This window comes from Chionomys nivalis, chromosome 24, assembly GCF_950005125.1.
Source record: "Chionomys nivalis chromosome 24, mChiNiv1.1, whole genome shotgun sequence".
Lineage (NCBI taxonomy): Eukaryota > Metazoa > Chordata > Mammalia > Rodentia > Cricetidae > Chionomys > Chionomys nivalis.
This window is the reverse complement of record NC_080109.1, coordinates 32,341,747-32,365,022: the sequence shown is the minus strand read 5'-3', so window position 1 is coordinate 32,365,022 and position 23,276 is coordinate 32,341,747. Positions and strand designations below refer to the sequence as shown.

At 37.9% G+C, this 23,276-nt stretch overlaps 1 protein-coding gene across 3 annotated transcripts in view; it reads left to right on the top strand.

Annotated features, from left to right (window-relative positions):
• Hspa4l (heat shock protein family A (Hsp70) member 4 like) overlaps positions 1–20,588 on the top strand; it is a 50,990-nt gene extending 30,402 nt beyond the window's left edge. For all 3 annotated transcript variants that reach the window (XM_057757361.1, XM_057757359.1, XM_057757360.1), the window contains 7 exons: positions 1,450–1,548; positions 3,886–4,023; positions 6,622–6,747; positions 6,973–7,080; positions 7,629–7,748; positions 11,117–11,278; positions 14,741–20,588. In XM_057757361.1, coding sequence (XP_057613344.1) covers positions 1,450–1,548; positions 3,886–4,023; positions 6,622–6,747; positions 6,973–7,080; positions 7,629–7,748; positions 11,117–11,278; positions 14,741–14,929 — 942 coding nt within the window. In that variant the 3' untranslated portion in view covers positions 14,930–20,588. The remainder of the gene's footprint in view (positions 1–1,449; positions 1,549–3,885; positions 4,024–6,621; positions 6,748–6,972; positions 7,081–7,628; positions 7,749–11,116; positions 11,279–14,740) is intronic.
• Positions 20,589–23,276: the final 2,688 nt, after the last annotated feature.

Sequence of the window (23,276 nt, the reverse complement as noted above, 5' to 3'; positions counted from 1 at the left end):
ATATTAACCCATTATTCTTATCTATGCTAATTACATGGCTCAGTACCTTTTTTAGCGGGGCAGGTCACATCCTGCTTCTTTAGCGTCTGGGCAGGACTGTCTCCATGTAGCATTTTGTTAATTAAATTAAGGTAAAGGAAATGTCAAATTACCCACACACCAAAAAAATAACTTTTAATAAATTAACATCATAATAATGAAAAGTTCTTTCTTTAAAATAAAAATTCTGGTATAGCATTGTGATTTACTTGAAAGCAATTTATAATTATTTTAATTTTGTTTACTAAATTATTTTACTTTGCAGGATATAAAACCCTAAGCAATCACTCTACCACACTCTTTTTTTCTTTTCTTTGTTTTAATAAAGCATTTAATTGGGCTTACAGATTCAGAGGGTTAGTGTCCATGGTATCAGAGCAAAGGCATGGTGGCATTGACAACTGAGATCTCATCTTGATCCCCAAGTAGGAGGCACAGAGCACCAACAACATCTTTTTCTTTACTATGTTTATTTTAATATTTACATTATGCTTCTCTGTGACCACAACTCTGCATTTCTTACCTCTTGTCATGATGTGGGAGGTTGTAGAGTTATAAGGGAAGAATTGGAATATAAAATATAACATCCTGAGGACTGGGGCTTTAGCTCAGAGGTAGAGCTCTTGTCCAGTGAGCATTCACAAAGCCCCCAGGTCAAACTCTCAGAGGCAGAGAGATAATAATTTAGCCTGTTTTTCTCTTTGACAAAACTATGCATTTATTTATTCAAGAAAGCTAACTGTGAAGTACATATTCACTCAAGTCCAGATACAGCAAAACATACAATGATTGTTAGCTGCTTCTTTCAAGAGGATGGTGGGGAGTGTGATGAGAAAGAGTAAACAATGTATCTTGTTTAGGATTGCTTGCCAAGTGGACAGCCCATTTGATGGTTTATATCTGAGTGCTTCTGAGACATCTAAGTTTTGGTTAATGTTGGTATTTTCTACATTTAAAAATGGTAACATAAAGAGGGCATGGAGTTAGAAGTGTGGGAAGGTGGAGGGGGATCTGGGAAGAGATGAGGTAGGGGAAACTATAAAAATAGTTTTCAATAAAAAATTAGAAATATGTAACTGAATTGTGTTGCTGAGGCTCATCTTTTTCACTGAATTTCCATCGAACTAAGATCATCTCTGTAATATTTTAATGTCAAGTTGTTTTAAAGCTTAATTTTATGAATCCTGACTCACCGGTTTGAGAATAGTTGTCTGTATTCTTTACAAATTTTTGGTCCAAAAAATGAATGAGAATCTTCAAGCTGACCTTTTCATTGATAGGCGTTAACTGTTTGTTGTTAGTATCATTTGAAAAGGGAGCTGCCTAGGTATGCACCCACATCTCAACACAGGAGTAAGGCTGTGCTTTTCACTAGAAAAGGACTGTTCCATCCATTATATATTTTGCCAGGACAAAATGCAGGTTGACCAAGAAGAAGGAGGTCATCAAAAATGTCATGCTGAGCACACCCCAGAAGAGGAGATTGACCACACTGGAGCCAAGACAAAGGTTTGCTTTCCTGCTCTGTGATTGTGTTTGGAGCTTTTGTCAGGTTTGGACTTTGTGTCTGCTTGTCTGGGTGTGTCTGTTTTAGACAAGGTCTCCTGTGTAGTGCAGAACTGTCTCACACTTATGGTGCTCCCTCCCTCTGCAGCTTCCCAAGAGTTGAGTCACAGGCCTGCAGAACCTATCATGCTCAGCTGAGATGAGATGAGGTGCCTAGCTGGTCTGTTTAGTGCATGCGTAGTTCAAACTGCAGTGCTACGGAGAAGCATGGGAAGTTTACGACCAAAATACCTACCTTTCAGAGTTACAACATAAAAGCTTTTAAAATATAGAAACATAAGTAAAATTATCTTTTGACAGGGAAAATATGTTTTAATAACATTTCTTTTCACTAGAAATTACATAGTCTCGGAGAAATGGAATAATTCCAAATGAATTTAAGTGTATAATGTTCTGCATCGAATTTTGGTCACGTCGTAATTAAAAATTACATAATTAAAAATTCTTTGGGGAGTAGAAGACAATGTCTCCCCATTCCCTAGCCAACCTGGAATTCATTGTGTAGACTGAGCAGGCTGGCCTTAGACTCAGAGATCTGCCTACCTCTGCCTCCACCTCCACCTCTGCTTTCTAGAGTGCTGGAATTAATGACATGTGCCACCATACTCAGCTAAAATTATTTTAATGTATCTGAGCCAGTTGTGGTGGTTGGTGGTAGCAGGGAGGTGGTGGGCTGATGGGCTTACATCTTACCACTTTCCATGCCTCTTGTCCTCAGAGCATCAGATCCCCTTGACTTCTTAGGCCTCCCTACCTTCATCCAAGTCTCTGAATAAGATAATAGGGCTGGGGAGATAGTTCGCTGGTTAAGAGTGCTTACTTCCAGAGGACCTGAGTTTGCTTCCTGGCAGCCATGTTCAGTGACTCACAATGGCCTGCAAAGCTGCATGGGCCCAGTGTCCTCTTCCTTCCATTGCAGGTACCTGCACTCACATGCACAAACCTACACACAGATACACATGCATATTCATAATTAAAAATGATAAAAATGCAATTTTAAAAAATAATAATTTGAAGCTGGGCACATGCCTTTAATCCTAGCACTTGGGAGACAGAAGCAGGCAGATCTCTGTGAGTTTGAGGCAAGCCTGGTCTACAAGAGCTAGTTCCAGGACAACTAGGGCTGTTAAATAGAGAAACCTGTCTCAAAACAATAATAATAATAATAATAATAATAATAATAATTGATTAATTTATGTCATAGCATGGCGGTATGATTCTTTTCCTTAGAGGTTTTAAATTCTAGATTATAAAGTTATTCAAAACCTGAAACCTGTTTTCTGACATTCTCATTTTACTCAGAATTGAGTTTGAAGTATACCTGGTACATCACACAGTTCTCCCATTTAGTGCACAGGTTAGTAGTGAATCCTCACATCTGCATCATCACAATTTTAGAGATTTTTTTGCCCTAAAACAGCCATGTACTCATGAGCTACAACTCTCCTTTCTCTACATTCTCCCCTTTCCAGACATAGGCCACCATTAGCCTACTTCGTCTCTACAGATTTGCCCATTTTGGAAATTTTAGATAAATGCCCTTAAAGCTGCCTCTTACATTAAGCGTGGCTTCAAAGTTCAGCTTAGTGATGAGTTATTATTCCATTTCTAGTTATGGTCTATTAATGCATTGTATCGCTGCATTCCACATTCTGATTTCCTGTTTACTAGTGATAAACATTTCCAACATAGTTTTCCTGTTAAGAATGTTACTTTTGGTGACTTTTCTCTGTATATTTTCATTTTCTTGGACACTTAGCATTGGAATTGCTAATCATAATAGTATTTAAGTGTTTTAACATTTGAAGAACCTCTCGGCTAACTTTGTGTGCGTATGTGTACTTATATGCCACAGCTCCTGTGTTGAAGTCAAAGAACAACTTGCATGTGAGTTCTAGGGATCGTATTCAGGTTGTCAGGCTTAGCAGCAAGTACCCCATAAACCATTTCAATGGTTCAGCTATTTTAAAATCTGGCAACAATTACTGTAAAGTTTATAATGCCACCAACACTTTATAAGAAAGGTTCCAATTTCTCCATACCCTTACCTTATTTGTTTCCTTTGTCATGAATTATGACAATAGTATTGTATGTGAAGTGGTTGTTCATTACAACTTTGGATTTCCAGGTCCGTATTCCAAATGTAGAAAGGATTTAGAATCAACCAGAATAAAAAGGTTATCAGTATTAGTTTTTATGTTTGGCTTTACTCTTTTTGTTTCAATTCTAAAATTTGTTGGTTTTAGAAAATTTCACTTTTGATTTTGTTTTCTTTTCTAGTCACTTCCTTCAGACAAGCAAGACCGCATAAATCAGACTATTAAAAAAGGCAAAGTCAAGAGTATTGATCTACCCATCCAGAGTAGCCTGTACAGACAACTGACCCAAGATCTTCTCAATAGCTACATTGAAAATGAGGTATATAAGTTGGAGTTGCTGTTGAATAATTGTTCATGCATTCTGATATTATATTGAAGTCAGAGGTTGAAAGCTCAGCAGTCTGATCTGCAATTATAAAGGAATTATAACATTATCAAACTAATAAACTGTATTTGTACATAGTACTTTCATCTTAATTATATGAAAACCGGTATCTATTATAGAGAAAAACCTTTCTGAGACTGATTTCATAACCACCACCACCCTTTTTTAAAATCAGGGTTCCTGTAGCCTAGACTAGCCTCAGATTCATCATGTAATTAAGGATAACCTTGAAGTCCTGGCGCTCCTGCCTCTACCTCCTCCGTGCTGGGATTATAAACAGATGCACCACCCAGTCCCTCCTTTATTCTCTAACAATCATAAAATAGAAACATCCCACTTTTTGTTTTGGCTTGGTTTGGGCAATTCTTTGTGTTTCATTTTAAAGAGGTGTTGAGGCAGGGTCTTTCTGTATAGCCTAGGTGGACCTGAATCTTCCTCCACCTTCTGAGTTTTGAGATCACAGGCATGTAGCATTACCACTGGCCTAGCAAACCCCTCTCTTAAATGTGTTCAGAGTGTTGATTAATGATTTTTAAACAGTTGTCCTTATTAACATTTTCTTACATGCCCTTGTCTATTTTCATTTAGAGTCCAGTCTCTTATAAGTGAATTTTTTCTTTAGCAGTAATTGTATGGATTGTATTTGTCCCCTAATTTTATACTGAAATGGTGGTTCCTAATATCTGTAGACATTAGGTCAGTGTTTGAAGCATGTTGCTTTCAACTGTTTACTGTCCATCATTACATGAAGAGATTTTGATTTTTATAAGGCTTCTTTTTAAAAATACCAATGCATAATACTATTTATTAACAAGGATCTATTCATGCATAGTAATTCCTGAAGAACTCATATAATACTCAGAATGTATATGTTTATAGTCTAATTTTTCCAAAGGAACTAATTTAGGAAACCATAGTAGGTTTATGTACAAAATGAGACTTTCATTAATTTTTTAAATGTCTCTTTTTAAATCTAGGTCATTGTATTACAGCTTGTCAAGGAATCCTTGTGTTTAGAAAACCAGGTGCTTTCAAGCGAAAATTTTGTTCAAGAATTATAATTGCATTCTTTCCTTGGTTTTGGTCATAATAGTTTTTGCTAACATCTTTTAGGTTCTCAAAATAAACATAACCCATAGATCCTGTTAAGGGCTTAGCTTACAGACGAGAAAACTGAAGTCTGTGTGCAATATGCTACCCCAGCCAGACAATAACGTTCATGTTTGGATTTAGGTCATCAGTTTCCAAAGCTCAGCATCACAACCACTGTTAATCTATCCCTGACCAATGATAGTGCATCACGTGTGGAGGAAGATACTGCATGTGATAGGTCTTACTTACAGCCATGTGGAATTAGTCACTTAGGGTACCAATGTAACATGCACACAGAGTAGATGACTTTTGCTGTCCCCAGCTAGTAAATGGGGATGCTGGAATTGAAACATGTATAGATGTGTTCAAATGCTGTTACTGGGGTGTAAGTCACATGCCATATAATACATTCACTCAAAGCATACAAGTCAGTGGTTAGAGGATATATTATTACTTTTCAAATACTTGTAGTTTAAAGTTTGACATCTTAAAACCATTTTCAAGTATACAGTGTTAATAACTATCATATTTGGTATTATACAACCATCACCACTATTTCCAAAGCTTTCAACTGTCCCAAATGGAAATGTTGTAGCATGGAATTCAAACTTTGTACTCCTTCTTTCTCCCAGTTCTCATTGAACATTCTTCTATTTCCTGTCTCCTAAGAGTCTGCCTTGTTGCCGGGTGGTTATGGCGCACGCCTTTAATCCCAGAACTCGGGAGGCAGAGACAGACAGATCTCTGTGAATTTGAGGCCAGCCTGGTTTACAAGACCTAGTTCCAGGACAAGAAACCTTGTCTCTTAAAAAAAAAAAAAGAATCTGCCTTGTTTAGACAGCTCTCATAAATTGAAGCAGATAATACTTGTCCATTTCTGCCTAGATTGTTTTACTAGGTATAATCTTGGGGTTCACATATATATAGAACTTCCTTTCTAAGCCTCATAGTTCTGTTGTATGTGTACACATATCATTTATCCATTCATCAGTTAATGGGTGTTTCCGTTTATACTTCTTGTGATAATTAATAATGGCTCACTAAATGCTAGCATACAAATATCTATGAAATACCTAATTTCCATTCATTTGGGTATATACTCAGGAGTAGGAAACTTTCTGGCCTCAGACTCAGAGATCTGCTTCCCTTTGCCTCCCAAGTACTGGAATTAAAGGCATATGTCACTACAACTGGTATATATATACATATATATAATATATAAAGTATATATATTTTTGAGGAACCTTCACACTGTTCCTGTGATCCACAGCTGTAGAGTGTTTTTTTCTACCAGTTCAGTTTCTCTGTAGTATCTACAGTCCTAAGATCTTTACCTGTTGTTGTAATATGCTCCTCTTACAAGGTGTGAAGTGGTGTCATAGTTTTAACTAACAGTTCTCTAATGCATATTTTTATGACAATCTGAAACTTTTTGACTAGGGGAAGATGATAATGCAGGATAAGTTAGAGAAAGAAAGAAATGATGCTAAAAACGCTGTGGAAGAATACGTCTATGATTTCAGAGACAAACTGGGCTCCGTCTACGAAAAGTTCATCACTCCAGAAGTAAGTCTGAAGCTGTAAGAACTTGAATGTTTATTTGAAACTCTTCATAAGAATTATGTTTAAAAGTATATCAAATTTGTTATTGTCAATTTTTCTTGATGGCTCTTTTTTTAAGTTGGAGAAGGATAGTGAAAAACATTTTTTTAAGAATAAGGTTGGAAGAATCTGGTATTGACCTCTATTTCCAAGACATTTGTAATTAGTGTCTCTTAAATGTATGACTAGGACATGAACAAACTGTCCACAATATTGGAAGACACAGAAAATTGGCTTTATGAAGAAGGAGAAGACCAACCTAAACAAGTTTATGTGGATAAGCTTCAGGAGCTAAAGGTTAGTAAATTGCTTTAAGTAGTAGGTGACTATTAATGTTTTATAAAAATTATGATGCAAAAGCACTGGTATTCAGTTTGGTTCACCTTGCCTTTAATCTCAGCATTTGGGAGGCAGAAGCTGGTGGGTCTCTGTGAATTTGAGGCCAGCCTGGTCTACATAGGGATTTCCAAGACAGCCAGAGCTACACAGGGAGACCCCGTCTCAAAAATAAAATTTGAAACCAAGGTTTAAATTTGCAAATTCCAAATAGTTCTTACTTTTTTTTTCAAATGGTTCTAAAAGTTTTAACACCTTGCTTTGAAAAGATTGACAGTTTGGATTAGGTTTTGGGTTTTGAAAAGAGTCAAGAGGTAACCATGAGTGATTTTTTTTAGATAAAATAAGTGTTATAAAGTAGGATAAGGGCCACTGAAATACATTTTTTGTAGGAAAATAGAAAAGTTGTATGTTTGTCTATCTTCTTTGTCTATTTATCATCCTCTAAGGGAGAAATAAATGTATCCTGTTATAATTATTCACTCTCTTTAAATGTTTCTTGTTAATAGAAGTATGGCCAGCCCATTCAAATGAAGTATGTGGAGCATGAGGAGAGACCAAAAGCTTTAAACGACTTGGGAAAAAAGATTCAACTTGTCTTGAAAGTAATAGAAGCACACCGAAACAAGGTACTGGGGTGTGAGGGCAGCTGCGGAGGACGCGTGGAGAAGCCCTCAGCCCCAGAGTGCAGCTTCTCAAGAGACTGAACACATCTAAACCAAGAGTTTTTTAATGAGAAATTACTAGTAGAGGACTCCAAGACATTTAAAATCTGAGGCTTTCACCTCTTAGATTTCCCTGAAGCCATGCTTTGAGTTAATGCAGTGACAAAACCCATTGTTTTCATGTTTGTGTTTCTTATAAGAAAAAAGTCTTCCTCGCCTCTATACTGCCAAACTATGTTTTTTCTTGCCTAATTTGTTGTTAATCTCCTGTCATTCATCCATAATCTCCTTTTGTTCTTTGTACACACCCAAATCTCTCTCAGCTCTCCTCCAGGTAGGGTTATATATAACATGTGTCCACTTGGATGGAACAGTAAGTAAGCAGTCAGGCCTAGCAGACTGTTTAGGAAACTATTGGTTTATACCTCACAGTCTTTACTGTGTCCATTCGCTTCTTCTTTGCTGTTGTTCTATTGCAGCAGACCAGTAAACACAGCCCTGTTCCAGAAAACTCAAGAGAAACAGGCCACCTTGTTGAGGTTGTTCCATGGGTCAGGTTTACTGCTCCCCACTTACATACTGTTATCATCAGATTTGATCATTGGTGTTAACAATGCATCCACATACAGGAGAGGGCAACACCAGGATCTTCAGGCATGGCATCATCCCAATCGCTTGGATTCCTCAAGCACTTAGATCTTAAGCACTGTGTGTGGGTTGTCTCACACGGTTCTCACCAGGGTATTTAGTACCTGTGAACGATGACTACTGTTGTCTCGATTCGCATATGAGAAGATCTGTGTGTTTAAGCAGTTTGTTGGATTACACAGATCATAAATGATAGGAGTCAGGAGTCAAACCGAAGTAGCTGGTATCAGTGTTATACAACCTCTCAGTATCTACAGTTTTCCAATATACAACTTATTTTTTTATTTTAAAAGATTTATGTGTGTTGTAAAACAAAATGTATAATTTACTAGCCCAATCTGCCTGCATATTCACAAACAGAATATATGGATAACGCAAAAGTAAAAAATGAGGCAGATAAAATAGCAAGCATATTTCAAATCTGGTATAGTTCCTGACATGATTAGTGCTCCTCTGACCCTAGTGGTCTTCTTGGGGGTGGGTTTAAGATACCATCCAAAAGAAACTAAGACTTTACTTTTCATTGGGCATATAAGTTCTAATTATATACCAGGATGTTTTGTGGGTCCTGGACTTTAGCAAACAGAAATACTGGGCCTTTTTGATCTCATATGCTCCAGTTGGAAAATAAAGTGCTAACAAAGGGGCTATGGAGAAAGTAAGGGACTTTAAGGAGCTATGTCAGAGAAAAGGGCAGACCAGTGAGAGATATATACATCATAAAAGAATTGAGGAAAGCCAGGGCTCAGAATGGATGGTGAAGATATATTCTTGAAAACAGAAACAGAGATGGCTTCATTAAGGCCACTGAGTCTGGTGATCTAAGGTCACACACAATGAAAGAAAAAGACCTGACTCCTGTAGGTTGCCCTCTGACCTTCAAATACAGCCTTTTTCCTAATACACACACACACACACACGACACACGGGGGGGGGGACATACAAAAGAAACATCAAAGCTGATGCGACAAATCTGGGGAAGGGACAGATGTCTCATCACAGGCCTCATCTGGGCTGTTGTGAAAGTTTGGGGTTTACTCTAATACAGGTAGCTTGGGGTTTTCAGAACATACAAGCAATGTGACTTGACCTAGTTTGTGAAGAGTCTAGTAGTAGACTAGCTAAGACATTAGAATAAAACAATCAAGAAATGATAGGAGCTCAAACCTGATAATGATAGATCAAGAGTGATTAGAGTTTTGCATTTATCTTGTTTATAAGATACAAATGTAACATTCCAAAATTACTCCAAAGATCATTATGAATTGGCTTCATTTTTAAATATACTGACATGGGGAAAACTTCAAAAAGTAGGTGGTGATGTAATCCGTTTATTAGTAGTTGTAATAGTAGTAGTAGAGATTTCAGACTTTACAAATGGCCTCAACTTGATTAGAGTTGAGAGTTCTGGGAAAGACTCCAGGCTCAGATAATTTTTTAAAAAGGCATGTATATTGATTAGTGCAAATAACTAGCAAAGAAAACCTAATTCATGAGGTAGTAAGAAAGTGAATAAAATGTAGCAGCCTAGAAGCCAAGTCCAGTATGAAGATTGTAATTTGTTATCTTACAAAGGGAACTGGAAAAGCTTAAGAGTTTTGAAAATGGTATCCCCAAGGGGTTTAATCAGTGCTGAAGAAGCTAAGGCTTCTAAAGACAAGCGCTAGTTTAGCTAGGTTAGAACCTGTCTCAAAAATCTGAAGGAAACCACAGAGAAACCCTGTCTCGAAAAACCAAAAAAAAAAAAAAATCTGAAGGAAAATAAATACAGTGAAAGAATTTTGTTTAAAAGAATGGGCCTGGATGGAAGTGGGAGGACCTTGGTCTTCCTGTAGGGCAGGGAATTTGGACTGCTCTTCAGTATCGAGAGGGAGGGGGAATGGACTGGGGGGAGGAGAAGAGGAGTGGGGATGGGGGAGGGGAGTGGGGGGAGGGGGCAATGTGTGGGAGAAGGGGGAGGGAAATGGGAAACGGGGAGCAGTTGGAAATTTTAATTAAAAAAGAATAAAAGCTCAAAAAAAAAAAAGAACTTTAACTAGCATATACAGTATTGGATCTCATTATGGAATTTTTAAAGGTAATGAGCTGATCCTCCTTCACCCCCTTCCTATTGTCCTCTTCTCTTTCCTCAACAACTTTTTCCTTGTCCATCCTGCATTTTCTATGCAATCCATAATCTTTATCAGGAAATCCTCTTGCTTTATGTTATGTTGCTGCTTCTTTGTGCTCTGCTGGCTACTGATGTAAACTGTGCCCAAGGGTGATTTCCTGGATGGAGAAGCTGCAACTGTGTAGTTTGGACAGAATTTCATTGTCTTTTTTTGTCAAAGATGTACCACCTAGTTTTATGGTATGTTCAGAATTTTCTTTCTCCCTCACTATATACCTCTGCACCTACTTTCATTCTACTCTATCCTAGCTTCTCTTGCCCAGTGCAGAGCCTCCACTGATTGTTCTTCTTCAAAGCTGACCTCTTTTGGAGTCCTTTGCAATTCCATCCTGATTTTATATTATATCCTAGTCTTTTCAGCTTTTATTACCTTGTATGTAGCATCTTTACATTAATATGCATGAAGCATATAATAAGAACTTGAATGTTTTAAGAAGAAATCATCAATAAGTCATTACTTCTGAAAACTCAGTTACTTGTTTTCCTTTTACAATTGTATTACTTTTTGTAATAGGATGAAAGGTATGAGCATCTGGATCATGCTGAAATGGAAAAGGTTGAGCAGTACATCAGCGAGTCCATGAACTGGCTAAACAGTAAGATGAATGCTCAAAACAAGCTAAGTCTTACTCAAGATCCTGTGGTAAAGGTCTCAGAAATAGTTGCAAGGTCAAAGGTAAGAAACTAAAATTCCCTTTTAGAAATGTGTTTGTGGTGTGTGTTAAAGGACACAATGAGTGTGTGGATACATGTGCCATGGTCACAGATCAGAGGACAACTTTGTGCAGGTTGATTCTTGGCTTCCACTTTTGTATGGGTTTCAAGGATAGAGCTCAGATTCCCAGGCTTGTCCAGCAGTCACTCCTACCTGTTAACGAGTATACACTGAGAAGTAATCAACTTGCAAAAGAACACAGAAGAGAAGTTTAAAGCCAGGCTTTGCTTTGCTGACGTCAACAATTCTAGGTTATGAGGGTGTCTACCTATTTTTGCAACTTGCTAGACATTTCTGGCTTCAAGTTCCAAGAGTAATACAGAATGAAATATACCAATATGACCAACATAAATATCCAAATTCCTTGCGACCTCTAATATCTTTATTGCAATATGTCTATCTTTGGAATGTGAAATCTTCCACTGTGAAGTCCTGTTTTTAAGTTTATGTAATCTTAGATAAACTTTGATATTTAATAAACATTGACAATAAAAATTTCAAAAGCTATAAAAAAAACATGAAAAACATGGCACCAAAATTACGTAAAGATTTAAATAAGCGAAGACACTGGGTTGGGGGCTGACAAAGAGATGCATACGCAGTCACTAAGAATGCAGGTGTTTTTGTCTGCCTCATTTGCTGTGATCACGTTTATAATCTCTGCTATAGTTGGAAGGATGTGGAGCAGTGGGTACTCTCCTCTGACCAATTTAAATGTGTACAGCTTTCCTAGGGCATTGTGTCAGGATATATAATATACAAACATATGTGGACATTTGAAGTGAGGACATGATGTCAGGATATATGATATACAAACACATGTAGACATTTGAAGTGAGTACATTATAACTCTTAGCCAAAATTCTCGATTCTAGAAATTACTACAAAAATTCTGTATATGGAATGTAACTATCAAATGTCTTATTTATAAACATTTTACAACATATTGAGTAAAAATTATTATAAAACCCTAATAAGATCACATTTGTAAGCAGAAAACACAGCTCTCACTTCAAAATAAGGACATAATTTTATTGTGAGTGATCACGGACCATGAACACATGTACAGGTTGCACTGAGTAACATTTCATTATGGAAGTGGTCTTATGAACTTAGTTTCTTGATGACTGAGGTTTCTGTCCTGCCCAGTTCCTGAAGTCATTAAGTCCCAAAGAAATACATAGAAACACACAGAGGCCTACATTAATTATAAACTGATTGGCCTGTTAGCTCAGGCTTCTTATTAACTCTTATAACTTATATTAGCCCACAATTCTTGTCTGTGTTAGCCACATGGCTTGGTACGTTTTTCAGCGAGGCGGACACATCTTGCTTGCTCTGTGTCTGGCTTCCTCTCTGTCTGAGTGATGACTGCACACTGAAACTTCCCTCTTCCCAGAATTCTCGTTGCCCCACCTCTACTTCCTGTCTGGTTGTCCCGCCTATACTTCCTGCCTGGCTACTGGCCAGTCAGTGTTTATTTAAAATACAAATGATAGGGTACAGACCATTGTCCCACAGCAGTTTTTGAACAAAAGTAACTCATAAATCAAGGCATTGACCAAATACATTTGTGGGGGCTGAAGGTAGAGATGTTATAGCAGCAGGAAAATCCCATTCCAGATTTCAGACACTATCTGATGGCACAGTTGGCTTTGGGGATGGTGAAAGTTACTGTGCTGGTAAGTTAGTCCAGCCTAAATTAAGATATCCCATAATTTTAGCTCTAGATCAACACTTAAACTCTCCACAGTCACAGCATTTTAATCAGTCAGCGAGCCTGCAAAATCTCAGTGTAGACAGGGCATTCTTCTAGGAACTTCAGTTTACACAGTGTGTGTGTGTGTGTGTGTGTGTGTGTGTGTGTGTGTGTGTGTGTGTGTGAGAGAGAGAGAGGGGGGGGGAGGAGAGAGCAAGAGTAGTTACTTAAGTATTAATATTAAAATTTACCTTGTTTGATTTTTTTGTATATGACATTCCTCTTTTTTCTTAAAAGCAGGTACTATATAATTAAAGTTTTACAAAAGGGTTTTTAGCTCTATTTTGTTCAGAGGCTTGTAAGTACTTCACTGTGAATCAAATAAGATCATAAAAGCAACTTGTAACTAGACCATTCTCCCTGAGGGGTCACTCTGTATCAAAAGATGTTAACCCAACCCCTAGGAGAATCTGGAGAAACTTTACAATTTCATTACTTGAAGTAAGGATCTTTCATTTCTTTGTAAAAAGCAAGGAAAGAGAAAATGCCTTGGGTTCATTTAAACAAAATTATTTGCATTTGCTTTCTTGGCCTATCAGGAAAACTAAAAGCAAATTGCCACAAAGTCTCACCATCATGATTGCCTAAACGTGAGCTGAACAGGATGACAGTAACAGATATGTCAAAGTAAAAGGGAAAAAGTCCATGAAGCCTTCAACCCTACCCAAAGAACTACAGGCTACTAAGGAAAACTGAGAGCAAGAGGAGTCTTCCCCAGGGAAAAGCCTGGTATTGGTTATCCAATACCAAGTGGTCAGTCTTGAAAACATATAGAAGTAACATTATGCAGACTGAAGAGCTTATATTTAAGAATATATATGTAAGCACATATACATATAAGCATACAATAACAACAAAAAAGAAGCCATGAATTTTAAAGAGAGCAAGGAGGTTTTATAGGAGCATATGGAGAGGAAAGGGAGAGAGGAAATATAATTACAATCTCAAAAAATTAAACAGTTTTAAAACACAAATTGCATAAAACTTAAAATTAAAATGCATTTGCATTTTTGTCCTTCAGCTATTTTCAAAAGGATACTATGTACATTTACTTGGTTCTGTTTATTAAAAGTGTTTTTATATAAATATTTAGAAAGTTCAGTTTTTGAAATGTATTGACATAATTCTCAAAACATCTGACCTATAAAGAATTAAAGACTGCATGCAGTAGCCAGGCTGAAGTGGCACATGCCTTTAATCCCAACACTCAGGAGGCAGAGACAGCAGATCTCTGAGTTCAAAGCCAGCCTGTCTGCGGAGTGAGTTTCAGGACAGCAAGAGCTATACAGAGAAACCCTGTCCTGAAAGAACAAAATATAGGGGCTGGAGAGATGGCTCAGTGGTTAAGAGCATTGCCTGCCCTTCCAAAGGCCCTGAGTTCAATTCCCAGCAACCACATGGTGGCTCACAACCATCTGTAATGAGGTCTGGTGCCCTCTTCTGACCTGCAGACATACGCACAGACAGAATATTGTATATATAATAAATAAATAAATATTTTTTTTAAAAGAACAAAATATATAAGTAAAAAAAGTACAGTAATATAAATGTTAAATATGTTGAACTATTTAAATGTAATAAATGCAAGCTCTAAGAGGTTAGAGTACTGTCAGACATCGTAAGCATTTTGTGTAATATTTGGCATGGTTTGTTTCTGTCTTCAGGAACTGGATAATTTCTGTAACCCCATCGTTTATAAGCCCAAACCAAACGTAGAAGTTCCTGAAGACAAAGCAAAAGCCAACGGTGAACACAATGGACCAATGGATGGACAGAGTGGTACAGAGACCAACCCAGATCCAGCAAAAGGCAGCTCACAGCACACAGAATCTGGAGAGATGGACGTGGACTAAGTTTCATTCAATTCCAACAGTGGGATAACTACAGGGTCCATTCAACCTTTACACCCGGTACACACAACATATGTTCAGTTGTTCTTAACTACTTTTGTCATTTGTTTTTTGGAGTAGTTTTGAAAAGTGTCTATATTGAGTGCACTGTTGTTGCCCATTGCTGCTGTGAAGCTTTAGCTGAATATAGATGTACAAATCAGTTTGAGCTCTCCTCACATACTTTGTGACAGTGTGCAGGACTGCTGTGTACTCGCATCCGTCTACCTTAGTCCCAGCTGTTACTTGCAGAGCCCTCAGCTCCTCTGTTCAGGAAGGGTTACTGCATCGCTCTTTTGTTGCAGAGGCAGGGAACTGAATGCACTGTTACTGTGAAAAGAAACTGAATTTCATGTGGTTTAGAGCCACCAGCACTGACCTTTTCCTGGTATCCGTATTGTTATCATTTAAATATTAAAACAAATGAGAGGTTCTGACATACTAGTCCATCTCACTGGCGCGCCTCAAGAACTCCAGTTTTGTCATCACATACATGAGTCAGAAAGAGACGATGCAGTTTGATATTCAGATGTCACCAGCCTTTGCTGCTTTTGTTAGTAAAATGGATTGATGTTTAAACTGTTGATTTACTTGTCCTAAAGACCAGCTGCTACTACACCAATGCTAAGCCTAGACCTTCAGGTTATGAGGAAGCACTGTTGACCTGGTCAGATGTGCATCTAGGTTGTTGACAGGCTTAGTTCAGTTTTTATAGTTGTGTTGGTTTTCTTAATTGATTTTTGTTTATAATACCTTAATCTGGGGTAGGGAAAATTGCAGACTTCATTGCATTATATATACCTATCACTGATTTAATGTTCCAATGTAGATAAACACTATAAAATAAGCAGAAATTCCTAAAAAAAAAGGAATACCTGTACCATAAGTCTTAGGAAATAATGCTTGTAATAAACTTAACTGTGTTACATCCGTAGGTAAAATACGTAATGTTACATAGTGTAATATGATATGATGTGATTAAATTATAGTTCCTCATGTTAAATTGCCTTTTGAAAACTTGGCTCCAGGTTTGGTGCTTCTTAAATGGGAAAAGGCAGTGTACTTCAGCTCTATTGAGGACCTGGTCTGTGGTTTATCACCAGACTTGTTCACACCATTCAGCTCTATCCTGAGGCTTGGAACTGTTAATTTAACCATGGGGAGGGCTGGAATGATGCTTCAGTCTTCAAAGGAAAGAAGCATGACAGATGTATAGGTCCTTGTGTTCCTAATGCTAGTTTACTGAAGATCAACTTCAGTTCCAGTTTTCAAAGGCTCTTGTCCCAAATCTTTATATTAAACAACACTGACTTTTCTCAAGTAGTTAACGACTGAGAGTATACTATCTTTAGGGATAGTCATTTCTCAAATGAGTTCTCTAATAGAGATTTTGTTCCTACAATGTAGTCTGCATTGAAAAGAGATTGTAGGAGGGTGGGTGGTCATTTTACAGAAATTTTTATTCAGCTTTTTGGGGGAAGATAGCATCCCTTTTTATTAAGAAAATCATATAGTCATAACATATTTTAAATGTCTATATCTTTTATTAACGTGAAATAATTAGATCCAATAAATGAAGAAATACATTTTTAAGTAGCTATCAGTTACTTTTCATTTGTATGGTGAATATATACATAGGTCCACTTTAAAAAAATCATGGTTGTGAAGGGAGTATGTGACCACACAGAGACTGTATAGCTGCTTCTTGGTTAACACTTGTACTCACTCAGTAAGGAGCTGTTCCTCAGAACCCTGTTGGAAGTGGCAGAAGCGTCTCTCCCTGCACCGAATGTTCAGCAGAGCCTCACATTTTCCACCCTGTTCTGAAGTCACTTTCAGTAGTTTATTGTTTTAGTCAGGTAACAATTTTGTGATTATATAATGTCTCTTTTAATAAGTTAAATACATCCAAAGATAATCTGCATAGTTTTAAAATTGGATGTGAATGTTAAGAAAAAAATAACAAAATCCCATGCTATTTATGGAATTTAAAGTAAGGAAAATACATTCTCCTTAGTAGACAGTAAGATTGAACTCATCTATAATATACATTGAATTAGGTAATTCTAGATCTAAGAGTTTTCAAAACATAAAGGTGAATTATTTAAAGAATAAATAGCCAAAGCAAAGTTACCATTCATCAAACTATCAAAGAAGGGTAGGAACTAAAAGTTTCTTAGTATGGTTTAATCCCAAAAGTACAAATTATCTTCCTTTAAGAAACCAACTCTTGCCAGGCAGTGGTGGCGCACGCCTTTAATCCCAGCACTCAGAAGGCAGAGGCAGGCGGATCTCTGAGTTTAAGAACAACCTGGTCTACACTAGGATGGTCAGAGCTACACAGAAAAACCCTGTCTTGAACCCACTACCCCCCCAAAGGAATCAACCCTTAATACAATTATACTGTTTTTATACAAAGACTGTTAAATGGTACTAAAAAGAAACTGTGCAAGACAAGGTGGAAGCACCCAGAATGCTTTGCTTCAGAAGGAGTCTGAGCTCATTCATGGTCAGGCAGGGCTATACTGACATCTTACCTCAGAAAGCAAATTTGCTTTGATTCTTTGTTTTTTTGTTTTACGAGACAGGGTTTCTCTGTAACTTTGGAGCCTATCCTGGAACTAGCTCTTGTAGACCAGGCTGGCCTCAAACTCACAGAGATCCACCTGCCTCTGCCTCCTGAGTGCTGGGATTAAAGGCGTGCACCACCACCGCCTGGCTGATTCTTTAAGTAGTGTACTTAAAATCTAAAAAGGTAGAAATATTATATCAAATAACTCAGGTACTGGAATAACAGTCCGTTTTAAAACAGTGACTAGGTATTTTCTGGGAACAAATGGGAAGGTAAGTTTTCATGTGTTTGAGATTATTTCCTAGCTAGACATCTTTAAATTATGGAGCTCAATAATCAGTTTGAAGGTAGTATTAAACCAGTCATGGTGGCAAATGCCTTTTATCCTAGCACTCCTGAGGCAGAGACAGACTATGTTCAGGCCAGCCAGGACTGCAGAGTGAGCTGGACTAGACTGTATAGTTTGACTCAGTCAATGCTACACACACACAAAAAAAAAGTTAGCAATTAAGTAATCTGTGACTTGTGAAAAATCCACCTGAAAAGGTGAGAGACCTTGACAGAGTAACTATATCAGTGTGACCTAAAATAGGTAAAGCCATTGTTTAGTTCTTATGCATCTGAAATGTAATGGTTACCCTTGAAACAATTCCATGTGATTTTGATAGCTGGAGATTGGTTGGTAACTCAGACAAATTAAGTCCTTTATACTAATTCTATATAATAGGTCTGAGAGGAGGGACAGCTCTGGAGTAGACAGCCTCACTAACATTCATTGTCTTCTATTTCTTCTAATCCTTCTCAAACGTTCCCACTCCTTGGTGACTAAGCATTCAAATATATGAGCCTATGGGGGCCATTCTCATTCAGACAATCAAACATGGCTAAATTCTTATTCTAAACAGCAAAGGGGCATCTAGAATATTGAGAATGTTGAAAATCAAACTGCTTCAAAGGAAAGTTGAAAACTGAAATCCCTGTGGGAAGTGGTCAGCATTTTACAGCTGCAAACGCTTCCTCATTTTCTGGATTCTTAAGAATGAATCTAGCATATTATTAGGGTAAATAATAACAGAAACGACATATTCATCAAAATATATTGAAAACGGGAGCTTTCAAATCAAGGAGTCAAAGATAGTAACTAAGTCATGACCATCTGATGTTATGATGCAGTCAGATCCATAGTAATGAAAATAACATGACCCATGCTTGGAGTATGAAGCGTTATCACCCAAGTCACAGAATGATTAAGGAAACTTATTGAGACCCTAAAATGTATTATCCTATAAAGGCAGTGAGATACAACATGTCTTAGATTGTATTATAGCATATAAATAACACATTCACAATCAATGATATGTAAAATGTCATTTATATGGCCAGTGTTTTCAAATGTATTGCTCCTTTAAAATCTTGATATTCACCAGGTGCATGCCTTTAATCCCAACACTTAGGAGGCAGAGGCAGACGGATCTTCATGAGTTCAAGGCCAGCCTGGTCTACAAGAGCTTGTTCCAGGACAACTAGGACTGTTACACAGAGAAACCCTGTCTCGAAAAAAAAAAATCTTGATTTTCCTTTAATTCCTCTTTCATGATATTGAAATCTTGATCACTCTGATGTTTAAGTTAACAATTTAGACAGGTTTAGGAGTTCCCTCCCCTTATTTTTGAGACTAGATCTAGATACGTAGTTCAGGCTGGCCTCCAACTTGTGATTCTCATGCCTCAGCCTCCAGTGCTAGGATTACAGGTGTGTGCCACCACGATCAGCCCTTTTTTTCCTTTGTAATACTGAGTCTTACTTTAGGATTTGGGGCTCTTAATTCATATGAAATAAACAAAACTATACATTTCCGTATTCAACATCTCCAATTTTAGCAATCTCCAGTTTTAATAGTGGCATTGAATAGATTCTCCATCTTTTAGGTGTTAGGTAGTTTAAAGTAGTTCTGGACCAAAAAAAGTCAGTCTGTGAGTATTGTCTGTGAAATATGACAAAATAACAAGGTCATCAGAAAGTCAAAAAGCAGACACATTTGATGCTTTCTGATTAAAAAAGGAGCACTGTATATCTTTCTACGCATTATTATTTTTAGTTTCCTAAGTTTGTTCCTTCTGAGAAATTAAGTGAAAATACTTTTAAAAAATCATGACAGCCTGCTTAGAATGTACATGTTAAGAAGGAATTTAAAATGAAAAACTAGATAAAAAGAAGCTTTACAGTTACATTTTTCCCTAAAATAAACTTTTGTGACTTAGTTTCTTGGAAGGAACATCTTAACATGAAGTGGTCACCTATTAGATCTGGTAGAAAGAAGCCACTGTTACTCAGCACCACATTTTAAAGGAAGCTATCCTAAATTATTCAGTTCTGGTAAATGGTATTCCAGTCATCTCACAACCTTTATAACTGTACAAAGTGACTCTACTCCAGTCATTCCTGTAAAATAACCTTTGAGTTTTGTTCTTAGTAACTCTTCTTAGTTTCCTTCCTTTTAGAACTGTACATTTGATTTATCAATTCTTTTTGCAATGCAGAAAATTTTGATCAAATGTGACATTTCTATAAAAATAAGTTTGACATAATAGACCATTACCTTCAATGAACAGACATAAGAATGGCTTTCAATGTTACTGATAATATTTTACAAATACCATTTTGGAATATGACATTGGTTCACAAATATATCCACAAAATGTTTGCATATGGGATGATCAAAGCATATAAAACATTTTCTATGTATGTACATTGCATCTTCATACTAGTAAACAAGTAATTGATAATAAATGCAATTCATCTTTGGATGTCAGTCCACATCGTCAAGAAGTCATGTAATAATAATATATAGTCTACCTGCTCCTTGAACCATAAGTTTTGCACACCAGAGGTTTAATATTCAAGTGTTGAACTCTATCATTGCATTGCATGAAACACTGAGGACAGGTCACCAAATTATTTTAAAGAAATCTGCATAGCAATCAAAGTTTTTGAGTAACTTGGCAAGATCTGCAAACTCAGACACTTAATTCTGAAACCTTATATGGTAGCTTGTGAATGTTAGATGTGCTGATGGAAGGAAAGCTTTGGAAGTTCTCAGTAGGTTGAGAAGAAGGGAAGCTTTGGAAGTTGTCAGTAGGTTGAGCACAACAGAGGTTTGTGTCCTCTGTTTATGACTTGCTGCTCCTGGAGCTGTCAAGGTGGTTCAACCAATAAACGCTTGCTGAGGATCTGAGTCTGCTCCCTAGATCCCATGATGGAAGGGGTGATACCAGCTATACAATGTTGTCCTGACTATGGCATGCACACATGTGCACACACGCACAGACACAGACACACACGATACAATAATAATAAAAGGAACTGCTGCTCCTGGGGCTCGGGAGATGTCTCAGTAAAATGCAAGTAGAAGCACGTGGATCTGGAGAAAAAAATAAGATGACGTGGTGGTGTACATCTTTAATCCTAGTACTTGGGAGGCGGGGGAAGGAGGATCTCTGTGAGCTCAAGGCCAGTCTGACCTGCCAGTGAAGGTGAGACCCACAGGAACCGTGATGATGGAGGCAATAAATAAAACAACAAAAGTGGCCAGACGGACTGGATTTATAGCAATGGGTGTGGACTTTTTAATGGACTCAAAGTTTAAATGCACGTGGAATATTTACAAAAATGGTAGGCTACAAAGTAAAGCCGAGGAATACCAAAGGAATACCAAAATCAGAATTTAGAGAGCAGTCTAATTCAGCTATGAAGCCAGACATGGTGGCATACACCTAAAATCCCAGCACTTGAAAGAGGATCTGGAGTTCAAGGCCAGTCTGAGGTACATACCGAGACCCTATGTCAAAAAATTTTTAATTGCCTAGTAAGACATTACAAAAGAAATTCTATATGCTCATGTGCTTGAAATTAAAATTCTAGAGCGTTAAATCATGTCTAAAATTAGAGAATACTTCTATAAATGTAAATATTCCTTAAACTAAAGCTGAAGCCGTTAAATCCCACGGGTGGTTTTTTTTGTTTGTTTGATGTGTAGTTACCATTATATATGGTATCTCTTATCACACAAAAATGCAAGCTTCAAATAGCAGGCATTCTGGCATGTTTATCTTTGTTTTCAAGCAACTCTGAGAATGTCCAGCACATAATGAGATTTTTGGTTTTAAATTTTATTATTTTTGTAAAGTGTATTTGACTAAGGATTGGTGTACATGAGTGTGATGCCCACAGAAGCCAGAAGATGGCATCAGAGACCCTGGACCTGGAGTTAACAGGAGGGGAGCTGATAGTCATGAGTGCTGATAACCAAATGTGGTCCTCACCAAGAGCAGGAAGTTCTCAATCCCAGCACCAAATCTCCAGTCCAACAGATTTTCACAGTAACTGAAAAATACCGGCCAAGTACTTGTGAAATAATGCTTAGCTTGCAGGGTAACACTGTGTTCATCTAAAATGTGTGATTATCTCAAAGATACTACAAGCAAAGACAAAAAGGCCCTGAATAAGGCCCTCACAAAGTGCCCACTGCCTCTAGATCCTATCCCTAACTACAGGCCCTTTGAGACCCTGGGTCCCCTAAGATGATCTTTGTTAGCAACCAAAGAGCTGCCATTTTGGTCTGCTGACTGTCCAAATGAATCTTTTCCCTGCCCCACTAGTTGTCCTGGAGTCACCGACATTTGTGGATAGCATCTACACCCGCTTGACTAACACCATCGGGATTTCTATTTAAAGGAGGTAAAATAGGCAGAATGAGAAATAACACACTACGTGGGGCTATTACTTTTGATCTTTTTACATCTGACAGCATCTCAGGACAATTAGGTTAAAAAAGCAACCCCCTGCCTGGAAACTAATACCTCTTTTTCTGCTTGTAAAGATCCTTGCACCTACTCTTTCCTCCAGAACAATTTTCAAGGAAACTTGTGTTGATTCCCTAGTCTAAGTCACTCACATACAGCTCAGAATAAATTTTTGTAAAAGAGACAAGTAGCCCAGGTTAGCCTGGAATATGTTAAAGACTCCAGGGCTGGCCTCAAACTCAGGGCAACACTCCTACCGTAGGTGCTGTTATTTCGGGAATGAGTTGCTATGCCCAGCTTTTAATATTGGGGGTCAGGGTGCTGGGAGAGGAGGAACTGGAACCCAGGGACTTGTGAGTGCTAAATAGCATTTACCACTCAACTTCATCCCCAGACCATATTATACTTTCAAGCAGAGATGGCACTTTTGCCTGTGCAGGTCATTTTCTTAAGTCACCACACACATTATCACAACGGGGTACATGGAGGGTGTTCTAAAGAAAGCAATGGACTTTTCTGGTTTTTCGAATTTCTCTATGTAACAGCTCTGGCTGTCCTGGAACTTGCTCTGTAGACCTCCGCTGGCCTCGAACTCACAGAGATCCACCTGCCTCTGTCCCCCGAGTGCTGGGATTAAACGTGTGTGCCACCACTGCCCGGCTGGACTTTTTTCCAGCTAGCTCTCTCTAAATTAAGTCTAAACACTTTTTTTTTTTTAAGATTTGCTAGGGAAAGCCAAGGCCCGGAGCGTGCTAGGAAGACCCTCTACTATTGCACTACGCCCCTGAGTCTTTAACAGACTCGTCCTTCAGGTCAAGATACAAACTACCAGCTCCAAAAGCACACAGATAAGTCGGCGTTCTGGTCAGTCTCACACTGACCGCTTTCCCTCAAACGATTACCCACTTCCGGCTTAGAGCGCGGAGGCCCGGAAGCT